Here is an 18,713-nt window from a genome sequence, read left to right on the forward strand (position 1 = left end):
GTCTGAACTCCGGGGTCCCTCGTGTGCCTTGAACTCAGCTGAGCATGCACAGGGAGGGCAGCATTGCTTATTTTGTGTGCCCCATGCTCTTACCAACTGGATCACTGGAAGATGATGGGCAGGAGCCTTACTGGAGTGGTAAGGAAACACTGAATTTTGCTCTTTGCCAATTAAAATAGAGTTATATGTTTTGGTTACAAAAAAGGGGGGTGTGTGTGAAATTGAACACATGCTAAAAGTCACAGGAAACGTAAAGACACCAGAAACTAATGAAACTATGAAAAGTTGTGGTTAAGGTTTTAATGTTACCAATACAAAAACGATCCGGGTTAGCTTTGGAAAAAGTTTTTGCTTTTTTTCACACCACTCATGAGATGGCGTAAACCACCAAGATTCACTCACGTCAATCATGTATTTTGACCACTTTCCTTCCCCATTGACATCAAACCCCACATGCAGAAAACTGGTACACGTTCCTAGTGAAAAAAGAGCAAACCTTACCCAAACTTGGAGCTTGCACATCTGCCGGAGTGTCTCCGGGTGGTGGCCTTTTCAGTCCATGAAGCTATTACGCGTATCCAGGGAAGCCTCAGTTTCACCTGACAGATGCTGGCTTTCAAATACCCATGTAAATTTGCAGTGCCAGCCAGCCAGAGGTGGGCAGCAGCCTGCTTTCCCTTGTCCTTTTACAGCATCTCATGTTAACTTGATGCTGGGGCGGCTGCTGCTCATGACTCTAAGTCTCCAGCAACAAAAGCCCCGATTAAGCAAATTCTTTTCACAGGATTTGGTGGTAAACTAGCAAAGTTGTGATTTATATCCAGATTATTCTGGTTGTCCCAGCCTTCCTCTCACCTTCCTCATTTTACCCAAAAACATTTGTTGTTGTTATTTTACTTGAGTTTTAATGGTCCGAAGTTTCTCCTGACACCTTTTGGTTTCTCTTAACTTGAGTACGGCTTCCTCAACCTGGCGCTCTGACTGTGTTCCACCGATCAAGAGTGGAAGAATGTCATGTTCACTGCAGGGTATTTAGCCACATCCCTAGCCTCTACCCACCGGGTGCCAGTAGCATCCACGCCCAGTCACAACAGTCGAGAACAGTCTCCAAATAGTGCCAGACTCTTCCTACTCTACCCCCACGCCCTGGGAACCACTAAACCAGATAGAGATCAACCTGTGGCTGGCTGGGGGGTGGGGGGGTGGGACTTCCCCGGGGAGCTAGAGTAGTGAAGCATTAAAGGAACTGGTTACCCATCAGTAGTTTGGTGAGGAGTGAAGTGAGGGACCAATACCTCTTAGCTGTGGGTAGCTAAGAGCTGCCCGGTGGTATTAATTCAGAAAGGGAACCATGTGTTGCACATGTCAGAAAACCCAGGGCATGGGAGAAGTCACAAAAAATAATAAATAAAACCAAGTATACTCTATTGTCAACTCCCATGGATTTATACACATGGGGGGTTTATCCCAAGACTTGTGAGGCGTAATTTCATTCAAACACTGTGAAGACCCCAAGGACCGGGTTTCCTAGATTCTTCAGAAGGTCTTGGAAGTGAGCACCTCCCAAGGGCTCCAGACCTCATCTATTTACCACAGCTCTTGGGTTGGCTGCTGAGCAAGGCCGGAAGAGCAGGGGAGAGGCACACTCTGTCCTTGAGGCTCCCTAAGTGTGATGTGAGATACATAAAACATACAAACTGCTTGCCAGGTGTCCTAGTGAAGGCATTGCTCATCAGCCCCCGCAGGAAGGAGCACGAAGGGGATGATGCCTGAGAGAGGAACAGGGGACTGCAACACCTTGAAGTCTACACACGTCTCCTAATTGTGCCACATACATTTTTCAGGATAAGCCAGTTTAGAGATAGCCCTTTTCAAGGCAGAGAGACGAGACATGAGGCATACAAGGGCCACGTCTAGAGGAGCCAGAAACTTCAGATGCTTATATAATCTTATTTGGCAATACATCATTTCACAAATAATTGCTCAGTTTCAGGCTAGACCCTTTATGCAAAAGCCCAGCATGGTCTGTGCACCCTTGTTAGCATGTGCTCTGTGGTCTGGTTAGCTCTCTAGGGTATTTCAGTTATCTTCTTAGGTCTTACCTTTTACAGTTTTTCCTTGACCTGGCCTATGTACATTTATACTAGGCTGTGGTGTCGCAGTCACAGACATATGGCTACTTAGTGGGACAAGGTTTGCTTAATGGAATGATGTGCTGTACCTCAGTCTTACCCCAGATTCCCATAGCTTCTCCGTTTGGAGGTCACTTCCCATAAAGGGATGGGTAACCTCATGTAGTGGTCATAAAGAAGTTGACAACAGTAAAGGTTTCTGAGCTAAGATTTAAGTCAGACACGTAACACTCTAAGACATTTTTTGGCCAGATTGACACACGCGTCGCGCTTCACTTTCGCTAGCCTTAGTTCTGAACATACAACATTTATGCTTCTCACTGTGTATGCGGGTCCATGTTGTCAGGCCACTTGCACCTAAGCTCAGATTCAACACTATTGTATGTTATGGATTATCTACACAGAGATTCCTGCTCCATAGAAACAGTGTGATCGAACTATGGAAGACTTTGACGTGAATTTTTCATCCTCAACATGTCTATCTTAGGATGTTTGTATACAGACACACACATACACATATATGCACGTACACAAATATTAATATGTCTTTGAATTGAATTATATAAAGATGTTTGATTGTAAAAATTGTTCTTTGAGTTTCATTTTTTTTAAGTTAAATAAATTTTGGGTTGGAATCATTAGGAAAGAATTTCCAGAAATATTTGGAATGGCCCTTGACGTATAATTCCGTCATTTTGTGTCATGGATTTATACAAACCGACGTCCCAGCGTTGACAGTTTTTAAGTCAACATCGATTACCTCCAAAAGCACTGAAGATGCTCTGTATCTTGAAGCATCAAATACTCAGCTAAGTTTTACTACCGCATAAGAATAAACAAAGAAATCTCTAATTAATATGCAAATTAGCTTTCACCTTTAATCAATGATAAAAGTTATATGTGTTCCTAGCAATTCTGGTAAAATAAACTGCTTTATAATTTCATTAAGTATTTGCTTTGTATGCCTGTTTTATGTACCTAACTATTTGGGACCATATACAAATTTCTTGGGTACAAAGAGATCATGAATGGGCAAAGGTTTTTTTTTTTTTTTTTTTTTTTTATTATTTGTTTGTTTTTAATTGAATGGGGCAAGTTTAAGGAGCCTGCTTTACACTATCATCTTTAGTTCGAGGATAACCTAAATACTGTCCTTGCCTTATGTAGAAGCATCTTAAAGTGACTCTGGCATTTCTCATCTCCCAGACCCTGCCTGAACCAGCTACACACTAGGTTATATCTCTATATTATCTTACTCTGTATATCTCCTTGGCAGCAGAACCCCCAGTGCCTTAGTGAAGGCAGGAGAATGAGTAATGTCAGGTCCTCTGTCTGAGCACACTGTTCCCCAGATAACGTCCCATCACCAAATGCCTCTCTTCTATGGATGTCCTGGATCCTTCTTGCTCTCGGTGCCCCTGCTTTCTATTGGCCCTCATTTCCTGTCCCATCCCAAGGACTGAACTATGCACACCTCACGTGTACAGGAAAGTACTTTAGGTTACTGTTACCCTCGGCTGAATGGCTTGACCTCCTTACTAGCTGATGGGAAAGCTGCTCCTTTTCTCTTTCTTCCCAGCTAGTTTGATGCTCACAGATTAGAAAGTAGCAGCATTCGGGGAGGCATTCTGAGCCTGTTCCGATTGCTCAATAGGTAATCTGGAACTGGTTTGCTAAAAGCCTGTAGTATCTAGATGATCGGTTGATCACTCTGTTAGGGTTACATTTCATGCAGCATTCATCAGCATTCATCAGTTAAGATTTGGGAAAACCAGGGCTGGAGAGATGGCTCAGCGTTTAAGAGCACCAACTGCTCTTCCAGAGGTCCTGAGTTCAATTCCCAGCAACTACCTGGTGACTCACAACCATCTGTAATGGGATCTGATGCCCTCTTCTGATGTGTGTCTGAAGACAGCTACAGTGTACTCCTATAAATAAAATAAATAAATCTTTAAAAAAAAAAGATTTGGGAAAACCTGGGACTTCTCTTCTTCCTGTTGTGGTTTGAGGAGACACTGATTGTATGGTGAGCTATTTCCAGGGCAGAACCACTCCAGAAAACTGGATAAAATGTATTTCTCACACAGCCTCACAGGCTGGAAATCCAAGATGATGAAGGTTTAGGCCTTGTTCGCTTCCTTTGAGATTCCCTTTCTTGGCTCCCCAACAACCGTCTCTCAGTGTGTCTTTCTGAGGCCTTTCCTCTGTTCCCGTAGTCCCTGTGTCTGTGACTTTGTCTTTTTTTATAATGATGCCAGTTAGCGGTCTTAGGGTCCACTCTAATGACCTTGTTTAATCTAATCACCCCTTACAGGATCTCTCTCTAAAACGTGTTCTTTCTGGAAAACTGGGCCTTTGATTTTTTTTTTTTTTTTTTTTTTTGGTTTTTTCGAGACAGGGTTTCTCTGTGTAGCCCTGGCTGTCCTGGCACTCACTTTGTAGACCAGGCTGGCCTCGAACTCAGAAATCCGCCTGCCTGGCCTTTGATTTTTAATACAGGCATGGAGAAGATGCCACCTTAGCAGTGCAGAGTTTTAACTGGTCCGTAACAGTGGCATATTTTTTGTTGTTGTTGTTGCCCCAAGAAATATGGGACTAACGTGATAGTTAAAGGCTGATTGTGAGACAGAACTCCACAAAGAAAAGCTGTTCCGTCCCAACTTCAGGAATGACCCTTTGAGAAACAGTGGTCAGTGTGCCACGGCTTCTGCTCTGCATCGCTCCCTTCCCTGTGTCTCGTTTAAGTCCCACACTTGGAAAACTGGCCCAACAGGAAAGTCTGAGTGCATCAACTATTTCTTACATTGTTTCTCTCCCAGATGCCGCGTCAGTGGACTTGGAGATGATCGACGTACACGTCTTAGCAGATGCTTTCAAACGCTATCTCGCGGACTTACCAAATCCCGTCATTCCTGTAGCTGTTTACAATGAGATGATGTCTTTAGCCCAAGGTTGGTTCTCTCTTTTCAGACCTCTCGGAATGGATACTGGGATGTAGGTATGCTTTGCACTCTAGGAGGTGCCATGGCCCTGTATAGGTAGGAGGCGTTGAGAAAACACTAAACTGCCACCCCAGATCTCCTTTACCACACAGCATCTGATAGAAGACACCCAGATTTGTGTTTGCTCAGAAGCCTGCCCAAGTGTGAAACTGGCTAACTGTTAACTTTTTGATTACTCTCTGCAAAGACCATTGCAGCTAGGCAGGCCACAGCCATCCAAGTCCTAGCACCTGATTCAGAGATCCAGTACTAGAGTGCATGATGGGGCATATTTTTGCCCTCTTCCCTGAACACCCAGAACAAAATGTGTCAAGGGTGGAAGACTCAGCATCAGGAGCCGAGGCTCTGTTCAGTGCTTTGGGGACAGGAAATTGTGGTCCGTGACCTTCAAAGTATAACCTGTGCTACTTATCTGATGATCCGAGGAAGTAGCCAATCATGCTTGGTGCTGCCTGATGGAGGCCAGGCTTCTGAGAGCACACCCAGAACAGTCTGTGGTTTTTTTTTTTTACAAAAAGAGTTGTCTTGTATTTCATTTGACCTGAGAACTTTACTTTCTCACAATGCATTTCTTACTAAGAAGGACAAATGTCCTAGGTACCTTTCCTGAAGATGCCTGTGTGGGCCTCCTCGTGTAGCTAAGGGAGAGAGAAGAAATGGTCAAAGCGTTGGCTCACCGGCACCTACACCTAGCCTTACTCTGTTTCCTGTTTTGTTTTGAACCTGCAGAACTACAGAGCCCTGAAGACTGCATCCAGCTGTTGAAGAAGCTCATTAGGTTGCCTAATATACCTCATCAGTGTTGGCTTACTCTTCAGTATTTGCTCAAGCATTTCTTCAAGCTCTCTCAAGCCTCCAGCAAAAACCTTTTGAATGCAAGAGTCCTCTCTGAGATTTTCAGCCCCGTGCTTTTCAGATTTCCAGCCGCCAGGTAAGTGAAGGATGAAAAGAAGGTTTGGACGGTATGGGTGAGAGCTGATGAGTGGCCCTAAATTGATGGCTCACAGATGCACGTTTTCTGGGGACTTACTTCACACACATCAATAGGATGTAGATGAATGAAAAGAGAATTACTTTTAGAAATGAAGGTTCTCACAAAACGCTCTTTGTTGCAGCTCTGATAATACTGAACACCTCATAAAAGCGATAGAGATTTTAATCTCAACGGAATGGAATGAGAGACAGCCAGCACCAGGTAAGGCTCTGCAACATTTGACACTCACTTCCAGCTCAGCTTTTTTGGACCTTGAAATCGATGGTTTCTAGCTCCTCAGAATTAATACAGGTCTCTGCAATCAATAGTAATATGCTAATTTATGGTTCATGGAAAAATAACAGTGGTGGTATTTGTGAAATGTCATATGTCGGGTTTTGCAGGTTTTAAGCTATCTTGGTTTTACTTTTTTATTTTTAATTTTTATTTAATTTACTAGCTTGATACAAGGTCTCACCATGTAGTCCAGGCTGGCCTTGAGCTCATTTTGTAGCAGAGGTTAGCCTTGACCTCAAGATTCCTTCCTGTCTCCATCTTTTTGTCTTAGATAAGAATAGAGAGAGCTCCCTGGGCCTTCCACCACTTAGGCTTCAGGCTGCTGAATAAATTTATGGAGTTCGTTGTAGCTGTTGACATTTTGTTGTTGTTGTTGTTTTTCCAAATCTTACAAAGTACGGGGATTTATAATTACTATATAATTTAAAGTATTTTGGAGTGTGTGCTTTGGAAGTGACTATACCAAGAAATGTCTGTCAAAATAAACATTTTCAGTAACACAGGCGGTATGAAAGCAGTGTTCTGCTGGGGCTGTTTAGACCAAGCCAGATGCCTTTCTAAAAGCAGGTGGGCCTTCAGCTAGCCATTTAAGTTCAGGAAGTTCAGGAAGCAGGAAGAACCTGGAACAGGCTTCTCATTTCGAGAGTTCAACCATCCTGTGATCCAGTAGCAGTTAGCTTACTGAGCTGGCCATTTAGATTGCTTGTTAGCCCTTAGCAGGGGAGCATAGTTGCAGGGCCAAGAGATAAGTTCTGCTTGTACTCCTCCTCGGTGCCAGGCTTTTCACTGGAGTACCCTGCTTCTACTATCTGTGATGGGTAACTCACAAAGATTAGCACCACTGTGTGAGCAGCCAGTGGGTCAGAGCATCCTACCATGGCTTTTCTGTCTGTCATTGCAAGGCCAGCTGTGGTTCTTTGCATCTGGATGAGACAGCTTGAGAGAGGCCAGGGCTTGGGCTCAAAACATATGGATGAGCACCCAGGATACAGGACCTGGAAAGAGGTTCTGTGGACCGGCTCAAAATATGGTGCCTAGAGATGATGGATGAATGGTATATTTCAAAAGTCCCAAACCACAGCAGACAGCATTTAACAGGGGTGCCCAGAGCTATAGACAGAGTGCATCATGGAACCTCAGCCTAGCTTGGGATTTGAGGCCAAGGGCATCACCCCATATGATCCTGAGTTTACTAGAGAATGGATTCAGGAGCGCTGGGTTATTCTTGGGAGCTGCTTTTGACCTTAACGGGGAAGAAAGAGTGTGGAGGCATGGATGTGGCTGTGAGCTATAGAGATTACCTACCCTGAGACTAACCACACAGGCTAGGAAGGAAGAGGGGCACCAAGAATATTCAGGCCCTAAGCCAAAGGGCTGAGCTGCAAATGTTCACTTCCTCCTGCTTGTCTTTGGCTGTTTGTCGGAGAGGAGGCACAGCTGAGCTTTGTGTGCCCTGAAGGGCTTGGGATGGTGGGGAGTGGGGTTGGGGGAATCTGGTCATCATGGTCTTCTTAATGGCACTCTCTGGCCTCATTGGGGAATATACATGGAAGCCCAAAGCCAGACAGGACTTTCACAAATGAATTGATTACTAAGGGCTTATTTGTCTGGGGAGGGGGGAGTTCACCACTGTAGTTTAATACAAATGGATTAAATATCTTTTGTAAGGCTGACTTATAAGAGTGAGCATGTATCATCAGTATCCATTTTCATACTGCGGCTGATACACAGAAGAGGGCTACAGTGCCCTGCATAGACGCTTGTACACTAATTTCAAAGGAGGATTAGTTCCGTCAGCTCGGCCAAGGAATGACAGATTTGAACGGACTGGATTGTCCCAGTCCTTGTGCGGCTTCTTCAAAAGAGAGAAGAGAAAAAGAATTAGATCCAAGTAATTCTTAAGCCCTATGCGAGCCATTTTCACTTCCTGCGCTTTTTCTCAGCCACAATGAGCACTGTATAGGCCCCGTGGGACCAAATGGATGCTCCAGTGTCTCTCACCTGTGCAAACATTTCACTCTCCACCTACAAGAGGGTAAAAGAAGGTGCCTCCATCCTGAGTCACCTTTGGGCTCTAGGATAGCTCCAGTGCTGTGATTGGTAGGGCACCCCCAGGCAAGGGTTTGGGTGTGCGTGACCCCAGTGGGAATGCAGTGCATTCCCAGAGGCCCTCGTCGCCAGCCCAGCACGAAAGAGTCCCAGAGGGCTTTGGAAGCTCACCTCCAGCACATCTCAAATGAATGCTCATAAACCAGTTATTTAATAGAAACTGCTTCTCTGAACAGAAAGGAGTCGTTGAAGGATCCTTAAGTGGGGACTACAAGGAAGTATTTGTTGCAGGGCAGATTGGCATCTTCTCTGGGCTGTTACCAGGTAGTACTTGGAATGATAAGGCTGACGTCTGAGGCACAATACCAACTTAAATAAGGCCTGTTAAGACACAGTGTCTAAATACTAGCCGGGAGTGTACTTCTCCCAAGAGAAAGAGCTTTAGAAGTGCTGTTGGTGACTTTTTAGGGTGATCAGATGAGTGGAGACGTTCATAAAGAGTATGCCCCGAAAGGGGCCTTGAAAAGCAGATCCAGTTTTAACTGTAGAAAAGGGAAATAGCCTTTTGATTTGCAGGCAGATAGCGAATCTGGTTGTAGCAGGCTATGCTCTCTAGGGTGTGTACACTTTCTAGGACATTTGTATGTCGCCATTTCTTAATGTGTTTTCTCCAAGCTGGTCCACCAGGCATTGACACAAGGCCACTTTTTAAGTGACAGTGTTAATAAGGCATCACTGGGACGATGAGGAGACAGAGCTGAGAGGTTCGCTTTATGCTGCCCGACCAGTGTAGGCCACACCTGGATCTGCCCCGAAGCTACCTTTGAGTTCAGCCTGTCCCATCTGCAGATCATCTCTGCCTACATTGCTGGATCCATTACAAATCATGGGCCTGTTTTCAGTGTCTAGTGAAAAGGCCTTCTGAAGTTCTCAGAAAGTATTGAGCTAACAAGGAGAGAGGGAAGATCCTAGGGCCATATGCAGCAAAGGGTCCCAGTCCTATGTGGGTAGTTTGGGGGACAAATCTCCGTGAGGTGTCTATAGTGGAAGGAGAGTTGAGCCTCTCTCCCTCGGTGGTTAGGATTTAACAAGCTGTGTGTCTTGGTGGGTGGAGTGGCCTAGGTGTCAATGCCACTCCCTCTGTCACCTTGCCAGTGTGCCCTTGCACAGTGTACAGAATGTACAACCGTACACAGTGTTCCCAGTGCCATCCATTCTATCTGTGTCCCAGCCAGTCCCGGTGCGCTTTCTCTGCAGGTTGTTAGCATGGCCCATTCCCTGTGTGTGTTCCTCAACCCCTGTTCCCTTATCTTTAACCGCCCTGTGGTTGTTGGTTGTTGGTTGTTTGCTTTTTTACTGTAAATTTAGTTGGTTCAGCTACATTTCTAAGAAGCAAAGACAAAGGCTATTTCTCACCTTGATTCATTCCAATTAGTGTCTGGAATTAGCAGCCTCCTAATTCTCCACATGTACACATACACTGATAAGCTGTTCAGATTGCAGTGAAATCTCAGAAGCCAACTGATTTCCTGCACCCAGCAGCCCTTTGAGGTAAAGATTCCTTGACTTATGGAAGGAAACACAGATGTGGACAGGTGATGGGGACAGTATGCTTTCAGAGCTCTATCAGCTTGCCCTCCATCCCCTCTGGTTGAGAAGTCTTCATTATATCTGAAGCTCAACAGCAGGTTTTCTGGAATTCCTTAGGCTCCTCAGATGGGGCCGGGGGCAGGGAGGGGCGCGGGGAGCAGGGAGCTAAGCTGATCCCTACAGGGCAACCACAGTAGAGATCACTGTGAACACAGGGTACCTCTGAATACCACCCGTGTTTTGGATTTCATGGATATATTCAGAAATATTTTTTTTTAATTTTTAATATTTTTATTACATATTTTCCTCAATTACATTTCCAATGTTATCCCAAAAGTCCCCCATAGCGCCCCCCACTTCCCTACCCACCCATTCCCATTCTTTTGGCCCTGGCATTCCCCTATATTGGGGCATATAAATTTGCAAGTCCAATGGGCCTATATTCAGAAATATTAATGTAGCATAATTGGAGGCTAATATTGCACCCGTAAGCCAGGAGGAGGAAAGAAGTGACCCCCCACACACACCTGTCAAGGTTGATTTTTTAACTGTTGGTGCTTTGCAAAACATCCCTCGCAAAGAACAGAATCCATGCATCTTGTTTGAAACGCCCTGGGCTGCATTCTCAGCTGTAGATGTAAGCAAACACGAAGACGGGAGAAATAACTTTAAGAGTTTCACTTCTCTCTCATTTGTTTTTTCTCCCATTGGGTTTAAAATATGGCCTGACATGAGAGAGTTGTCTCTAAGGTAAGATCTTTGAAGGCTTTGAAAAAGATGCAGACCCACCTTTGAAAAAGGTGGAGGTGAACAGGGGAGAGCCTGATTCCATCTCATGAAAACTAGAAAAGTTTTACTCGAGATCCCCTAGTGCCACATGAGCGCCGCCCTGGGCACGTGCTAGGCCATGTTTTTACTTTTGTTTTCAGGGTTCAGCTTTCTCTGACTCTGAAGGGACAGACATCACAGGATGGGGGTTGGGGTGGGAGGGGGAGTTCCTCTGTCTGCTAGACAGTGGGCGTGGGTGTGCCTTTGCAGAAAGCCTGTAGCCTGTGCCTGGATTATTATTATTATTATTTTTTTTTTTTTGGTATGTAAACCTGGGTTTGTTTATTAACTGGAAAGGGTGTTTTTCCTTAATGTGGGTTCATTGAGCTCGCATGGATATGGAGTCATGGATTAGCCCCATGCTGGAGGGCCCTACTTTCTAAGATGTCTTACATTGGAATTGTGAAGAAACATATTCCTTTTACCCTGGGTAACTTTGGATAATTCCTTTTTCCCTCCTGCTGCCTGTTTTCCCTGGCTTTTGTTCATTGACAGTGGTGCACGTGAGTCTCTGAGAAGCAAGCTTTCCAGGTCTCGGGTGATGCCCCAAAGAGGTCTTGTTCAGAGCAGAAAGCATGTCACAGAACTTGGAAACACATGTTAATAACCATGAGAGTTTCCTGGCTAGCTGAAATCTACTGGCAAGTCGAGCCCTGGCCTGCCTTTGCCTCTGAAGTGAGTTGTACAAAACCCTGAGGAAAGGGGTTCTCACTGGCCTGAAGCATCCAGAAGGTGAAGTGAGCCTTCGCTTATGCATGTGCCATGGGTCTCAGCAGCCCCAAATAGATAGGATGCCAAGAAAGCACAAGTTTTCTTAAAGGGGCTTATTAGCCAAGTGGAAATAAATTCCTAGGTGATTGTGACACCTGTGACTTTGGTTTAGTAGTGAATTACGTATATTTATAAGCTATTTATAATTATGTGTTATTAATTTGTGGGGCTTTTTGGATACTGAGGAGGTGAAACTGGAAGTTGTCTCTTAAGCAGGCATGATTTTACTCCGTTCTGCCAGCAGAGGGCGCCCTCCTTAAACTAATAGCAGAAAGATTCTGCTCACACTTGGAGTTAATGTTCCTAATAGACCCTCCGGGGTAGGGGATTGTACATATAGTGAGGAATTTGTTTGAAACAACCTGTCCATGGCTATTTGGGGTCTTTTCTGGTATATACTTTTTAACGGTGGATACTTTTGTTCTGAGACAAAATAGACTGTCAGATTTACAGTTTAATCATCCTACAGACAGGTATTCGGAAGAAGCCAATGTCTGATGTTTTTTTCCAGAGAAACTCTTTTGAGATCAGGGCAATGCATGAAAATAAGAAGGACCTTTATTTTTCTTAAGCCAAAAGAGGAAAACAAGAAAGCCAGAGTTTTGTTATAGGTGTGAGGGTTTGTTTTTGCTTTTTGGTTTTTGGCTTTTCTTCAGAGTGGCCTAAAAAGAAAGTAAATTCAGCTTGTTAGTTTCGACTTTCCATAACCAAGGAAAGCCAAGACAAGGGGCAGTGGGCTGAGAATGGAATTTAGGACCCAAAGTTTTGGGGGGCTTTGTGATTTTTTTTTCCGTTAATGGTTCAAAAGAACTGGGGGCTTCGGGGCAGATGCCATGGGGACGTTTCCTAGGAAAAGACTCGATTTCTGTCCATCCAGCAATCCTAAACCCAGTTAGCTGCAACTTTCTCAAATTACAGACTAGAATCCCCGAGAAGGGAAAGCACGTCCTTCTCTGTCCCTTTGTCGCGCCCAGCCAGCATTTAACCCAGTGCAGACACACCAGTTAACCCAGTGCAGACACACCTCTTAGATACTCCGATTAGAAAGTCCTAGGGCCATTTGAAGGTGAGCTGAAGTTGACCCCTTAAAGATCTGGGCTTGCTTGAAGGATGCCCTTCCGGGGCTGCTAGCCTGCGTATGAGTATGAGGCCCTATGTGAAGGGCTTTCCTGTTACACCTGCGGGGCTGACTGTGCCAGTGCGTGGGAGGAGGAGGAGGACACGAGAGAGAGGCACCCTGTCCTGAGCTGTTCTGAGAGGTTCAGGCCTTCACAAACGCGGCTTTGATTCTATTTTTTGATGAACTAGGTGGATTACTTCCTGTGCTGCTTCACTGCGGCCCACTTGAGCCCCCGGAGCGGGGGCTGCCAGCGCGTTACAAGCACCATGGCCACCAGGGAGGACTATTTTCAGCACCCCCTTACAATGCCCTTCTCATTTCCCGGACGAAAATGAGCAAGTTAGTCTTGCCTCGGCCACTTGTCAGCCCGATGACAACTTTGACTTTGACTTGGGTGCCCCTCCCCCTCCCCAAATCCCTAGCTCAGCAAATATTTGAACCTGCCTGAGTTAATCATGAAGCCGCGATCTTTATCTGAGCGAGACGTGCGAGCGCCCGCCGGGGCTCCTTTCTTCCCCGGTGCAGTAGCACGACCCAGGGGGCTCTGTTCGCGGAGCCGGGGACTTGCTGCCGGGGCGGGGCGCGGGGCGGAGGGACCCGCTGCAGCCTAGCCCTGGGGAGCCGGCAGCCGGGCTTGAGAGTCGCGCGCCCCCGCCTTGCGCGCTCTCCTCCAGCTAGGTTCTTTACTGCCGGTACCGGGCGGGCGGGCGGGCGGGCGGGAGAACCTCGGGGGCTGGGACCACTTGGTAGAAGAACAGCTTCTTTGGATTTTTTTTTTTCTCGGTGGGATACTGGCAGTTCAAAGCGAAACCGTTGAAATGCATAACCTGCAAAGTAAGTCTTTTTTTTTTTTTTTTTTCATTTATGCACTTCTCTGCACCGGGCTCTTTATCTGCAAGCTGTCCTCTCTAGTTTGGCTGGGCGAGCGGGTGTGTGTGTGTGTGTGTGTGTGTGTGTGTGTGTGAGCGCTGGGAGTGTGTGCGCCTGGGTGAGTGCTGCCTGGGGAGAGCAGATGGGCGATTAGGGGGAGACACTCCCTTCTGTCCTCCAGGGGGGGACACTGCGGAGAAGAGATGGGGTTTAGGTTTGGAGTTTAGAAAGTACTGGGCAGGAAGTTGGGGCCAAGCCAGGGCTTGCAGGGACCATGGAAAATCACCTGTCTCCCAGACCTGCTCTTTGGGTTCCCTTGCCACATGGGCAGCAGCAGTCTACAGCTAGGCTGACTTTACTGAGTGCCGCACATAAGTCCCTGTGGGCTAACCCTTGGGCCGTACTGCCCAGACGACCTGTCTCTTTACTTTTGGGAGAAGACTCAATGTTTTTATTCAACTACGTGTTTTTTTTTTTTTTTTTTTTAAATCTTATCTAAGGACACACTTCTCTACCATTTTTATTTGACGTTGAGTTTAGACTTATTTAAACTTGGGTTTCTAATCTATGGGCAAATAGAGAAGTATGAGGTGGAAGGGACAGGTTGAGTCTCCAATAATACAGAAATGCGGTAGAGAAGGGATGCCAGTGGACAGCATCCAGAGAAAGGGATGCCCTGTTCCACTTTTAATGCTGTGCGATTCCAAATGGGATAGAAATGTAAAGGGCCCCCCCACCCCTACCCCCGTGTTCTGTAAATCCTTCCCTAGTGCACAACATTCACAGCCACAAAGCCCACTCTTTAAAAGGAAGCCACATTTACATTGCAGCATTACCCCAATCATCAATGTAAATGTCAAGAGGTTCTGGCTCCCAGGGGCAGCGTACATCAAGCTCCAGTTGTGGTGACAGAATTGCATGCAGAATGATTTAAAGAACCAAAATGAATCATTACATTTGTAGGGAAATTGATTTCTTTATATTGAACACTACTAAGAAGGAATATTTGTCCGACTGCCCCCCCCCCCCCCAATCCCTCAGTAGGACTCTGAGCTAAAGAGAGAAGGGGGGGGGCACAGAGAGAGAAAGAGAGATTACATCACCTTCCTTAAAGCAGCTAGCAGTGAGATGGGTTCCTGAGTGAGACACTTGGCAGAGATCACCTGTACTCTGCGTTCTGATATACGGCCTCTTTTTTTTTTTTTTTTCAGAAGCATCCTCTTGCCCAGTGTCGTTAGGCAGTAACATTGAAACTCACCACTATTGAGCATATGCTTATCATTTCTACAAAATAATAGACAACTTCATTCCTGTGCTGAATTTTCATGATTATTCTATAAAGTCTTGTTTTGACCTTGGGATATCTGGTAGAGGCATTTTGCCTAAGTACTGTCTTTAAGCCTCTCTCTCTCTCTCTCTCTCTAATGTGGTGCGTCTATGGCAATGTTTAAAATCTAAGCTCTCAGTGAATTGTGGAAGACTGGATTTAAATATCCAGAGTGCTCGGATCTTTTCTGCTTCTAATATATGTGTGATACCTAAGGGCTGTAATAGAGACCTTAGGGATATTATTTTGATGCTTTTGTAAGATTTTTTTATACCAAGGAATAGCCAGGCTATCTCTAAACCCAGATGCACGAAGGGGACGGAGCTGGAAGCTGCAGTTTATCAGCTGTTGTCAATCTGCCAACAGTGGAATGTACCATGCTGCAGAGTAATAAAGAGTGACTTAGAGAGCACAGGGCTGGAAGAGAGCAGGCAAATTAAACACCTTAAATGATGAGCACGTAGATGCCAGAGCGGAGCGGAGCAGAGCGGCGTGACATGTAGGTTCTCAGAGAGAGGCTGGGGCCGTGTGAAGCTGGCATCCAGGAGAACTGACGAAGCAGGAGTGGTCTGGTGACATTTTTCTGACTTGATTGGCTGGGGCGTGTGATGTAATAGGTTACAGTGCGGCCCCGTATAGGTTTTAAAATGAATTCCAAGACACCATTACAAAGAAAGCCGGACTCTTTTCTTATAACCGAGCAAAGCCAAGGAAACTCTCGCACAAATGTACACCACGGTTTGGACTATGGAAGACCTGGACTTAGAGTGTGCCAAGACAGATATAAACTGTGGCACAGACTTGATGTTTTATATAGAAATGGATCCACCAGGTAATACTGCAGTATTAACGGAGAGAGCTAGATAATTCTGTGGCTTTAATTTTTTTTTTTTCTTTTTGAAAGCTGCTGTAACAGATCCTCTTGAGGTTGCTATTTTTACTGATGTGTTTCACGGTTTAAAATTAGTTTGATTAGAACTTTAAAATTAAATAGACTCTTTGCCTGCCTGTAGCAGCAAGCAGCCCAGGCTGTGGTCGATAAACGCTGGTTCTTGCTGAATGGATGGGAACTAGTTTCTGCTTTTTCTGTCCGCTGCTGTCTTTTGTTAATTGTGATCCTTGGCAAGTTGGGCTATACTGTTGTATTTTGTTCCTTTCATTAAGAGGACGTGTCCTTTGTGAGGCTTTTCTCTGCTGGCTCTGGGCTCTGTGGTACTTTGATGACACCGGGTGCTTCAGAAAGCATGTGAGATGTAGCAGTGACTCAAACTGGTTTCTGATGACCCGCGACTCTCTCGTAAATCAGATGTGGGGACTTTCTCGCTCTCTCTCTCATGCTGAGATACTACAATGGGAAAAGAAGTTGTCTTTCCTCACCTTTGTAAAATAGTCTTACTAGACACCTGGAATCTTCCCGGGGCATAAATTAAAGCAGTTACAGTGCTTTCAAAGTTAATGGTTTGGGATTTAGCTAAAAATCTTAGGCTCATTGGTTGTTCCCTCTGGGGTCAGCCCTTCCTACCACGAGGGAACTCAGAGACGCCGAGGGGCTTCTTGCCACCCTGTGGGTGCTGATTTGACACTGAAGAAGGGGATAGGGTTTTTAACCGGACCTGGCATCTAAAGCCCAGCGTCCCCCAGCAGAAAAGTAACATGGAGAGCCTAGCGTCCCCCAGCAGAAGAGTAACATGGAGACTAAGGAGATTTAGGTCACAGATGAGGTTCTTAAAGTGGCTTTGGCAGAGCTGTGCCTGAAGTATCAACATAGAAAAACCCAGTACTTAAAACATGGTTGCTGTAAATGAGGGCTGCTTTAAATGTGACTACTGTGCTCAGGCAGGGCACAGCAACCAAATTTGCCTTTCGTAATTAAGGAAGAAGAATGAAAGCCCAGCTCCTGTTATTTCTGCTTCTCAGATGTTCCTGGTTTCTTACTTTAGACGGAGCTGCCAGGGTGCACAACTTTAGTGCAGCTAAAATCTAGAAGTAGAGAATGTCGACTCTGGACTTGCTATGAAATTTTCTCCCACAGCCAGCCCTATTTATTTCCTAACCTCTAGGTTGGTCTGTCGGTCTGTCTGTCTGTCTGTCTGTCTGTCTGTCATCTCTGCACCCCCACCCCTGTCATGCACTACTACTTTTTCCTTTCTAGTTTTCGTTTTAAGTCATATTCTGAGATTTCCTTCAAAGACAAGTGTCTTCCGTGGTACCTGAAATGATGAATTCCTGGTATCCATTCCCACCCCTCCCCCCTCCATTATAAATATTTTTAGTAAATTCAATTGCCTTTTAACTGAAAATAGAATTGAATTTTTATATATTTTAACTAAAATAGAATTATACCACTCGCCCCCCTACCCCTTACTGTTTGTTTGTTTTTATAATGAAAAGATGCAAGTCTAATTTTAAATGTACACTTGGGAGTTCGGATTACAACTTTTTTTTTTTTTTTTGGTCTCCTCTTTTGCCTGCAGCACTGCCCCCCAAACCACCCAAGCCCACTACTGTAGCCAACAACAGCATGAACAACAATATGTCCTTGCAGGATGCTGAATGGTACTGGGGAGATATCTCAAGGTAAGGCCACGGAGCTGCTCATTCTCACCAGCTGCAGGGAGGTTTCGAGTAAGAGCAGAAAGCACCGGCTTGCTCAGTGCCGTTTTTAGGATGTCATCCAACATAAGCATGAAGCATAGTTGGGTCCCTTCCAAAGATGACAAGAAAAGTCACCGAGCACTGGAGCACTGTGGGTGCTGGGTGACACAGGACATTGAATACCCAGGAAGCTTCCCTGTTGCCAGAGGTGCCAGAGAAGGTCGGGGTAACAGGGCACTGCCTGCTTTCTCTCTAATGGGCAGGGCTTCGGGAATAAAGGGGTTGCTCCTTTAGCTCTTAGAGTGGTTAGTGAGGGAGCTGCTAGGACCTTTTCTTTCTTTTTTTTTTTTTTTTTTATGTGAATCCTGATTTTCTGTGCTGATTTGAAAGTAACTGGTGTATGTGTGTATGTGTGTGTGTATGTATATCCAACAACTTTTGTATTATAGTCACCAATAGTGAAAATGGGTGTGTATATGTAAGTGTATGTAATGTGTAGTGTACTTATTTTCTGTGGGGTGAATCTGTAGCACTTTTGTATAAGCAAAGAAGGAATTATTAGTGTTCTTTGAAAATGTACAATACCAACATGTAAAATCTACAAGGACCGCAGAATGTAAAGACAAGGAACCTTTGGATTTTCTGCTCAGTATCCTAAAGAATAGTGTCTGTTAAGACTAAGGCTGTATCCCAGTGGTAAATCAATCTCCAGAGCAGGAGAAGGGAAGCTGTGTGTGTGTGTGTGTGTGTGTGTGTGTGTGTGTGTGTGTCTTTGTAAGTGTGTGGTTATTCAAAGTTGAAAAGTAAGTATGGTCTTATACTGTGTTCATTTTAGGGAAGAAGTGAATGAAAAACTCCGAGACACTGCTGATGGGACCTTTTTGGTACGAGACGCATCTACTAAAATGCACGGCGATTACACTCTCACACTAAGGTGAGCCCGGAAGTCAGCTGTGATTGCGACGTCTCAGTTGTCACTAAAACATTTCTTCATTAGATTGCCTATTTTTTCCTCCTTAAATTAGCATATAAAGTGATGGGGTTCATCATAGGATGTTTTTCAAACATCTTCGATGTGTCCCTTTCTCCTACTGCCTTCTCCTCCCCATCCCGAGAGCCCTCCTTCTGCATCAGAAAACGTTAATAATCATTATCTTTG

The 18,713-nt window shown here is 45.2% G+C and overlaps 1 protein-coding gene across 3 annotated transcripts in view; it reads left to right on the forward strand.

Moving 5' to 3' along the window:
- The window catches only part of Pik3r1 (phosphoinositide-3-kinase regulatory subunit 1), an 86,531-nt gene that overhangs the window by 59,295 nt on the left and 8,523 nt on the right, over positions 1–18,713 (forward strand). The window contains exons 5-9 of one of the 3 annotated variants that reach the window (XM_021180331.3): positions 4,952–5,083; positions 5,864–6,065; positions 6,250–6,329; positions 17,434–17,536; positions 18,390–18,488. In XM_021180331.3, coding sequence (XP_021035990.1) covers positions 4,952–5,083; positions 5,864–6,065; positions 6,250–6,329; positions 17,434–17,536; positions 18,390–18,488 — 616 coding nt within the window. Of the gene's footprint in view, positions 1–4,951; positions 5,084–5,863; positions 6,066–6,249; positions 6,330–13,485; positions 13,597–14,889; positions 15,792–17,433; positions 17,537–18,389; positions 18,489–18,713 lie in introns of those variants that run through there. The other 2 variants (XM_021180333.3, XM_029468621.2) reach the window with 2 other exon arrangements.

Source organism: Mus caroli, unplaced genomic scaffold (genome assembly GCF_978045245.1).
Source record: "Mus caroli unplaced genomic scaffold, Mus_caroli_1 scaffold_15, whole genome shotgun sequence".
Taxonomy (NCBI): domain Eukaryota; kingdom Metazoa; phylum Chordata; class Mammalia; order Rodentia; family Muridae; genus Mus; species Mus caroli.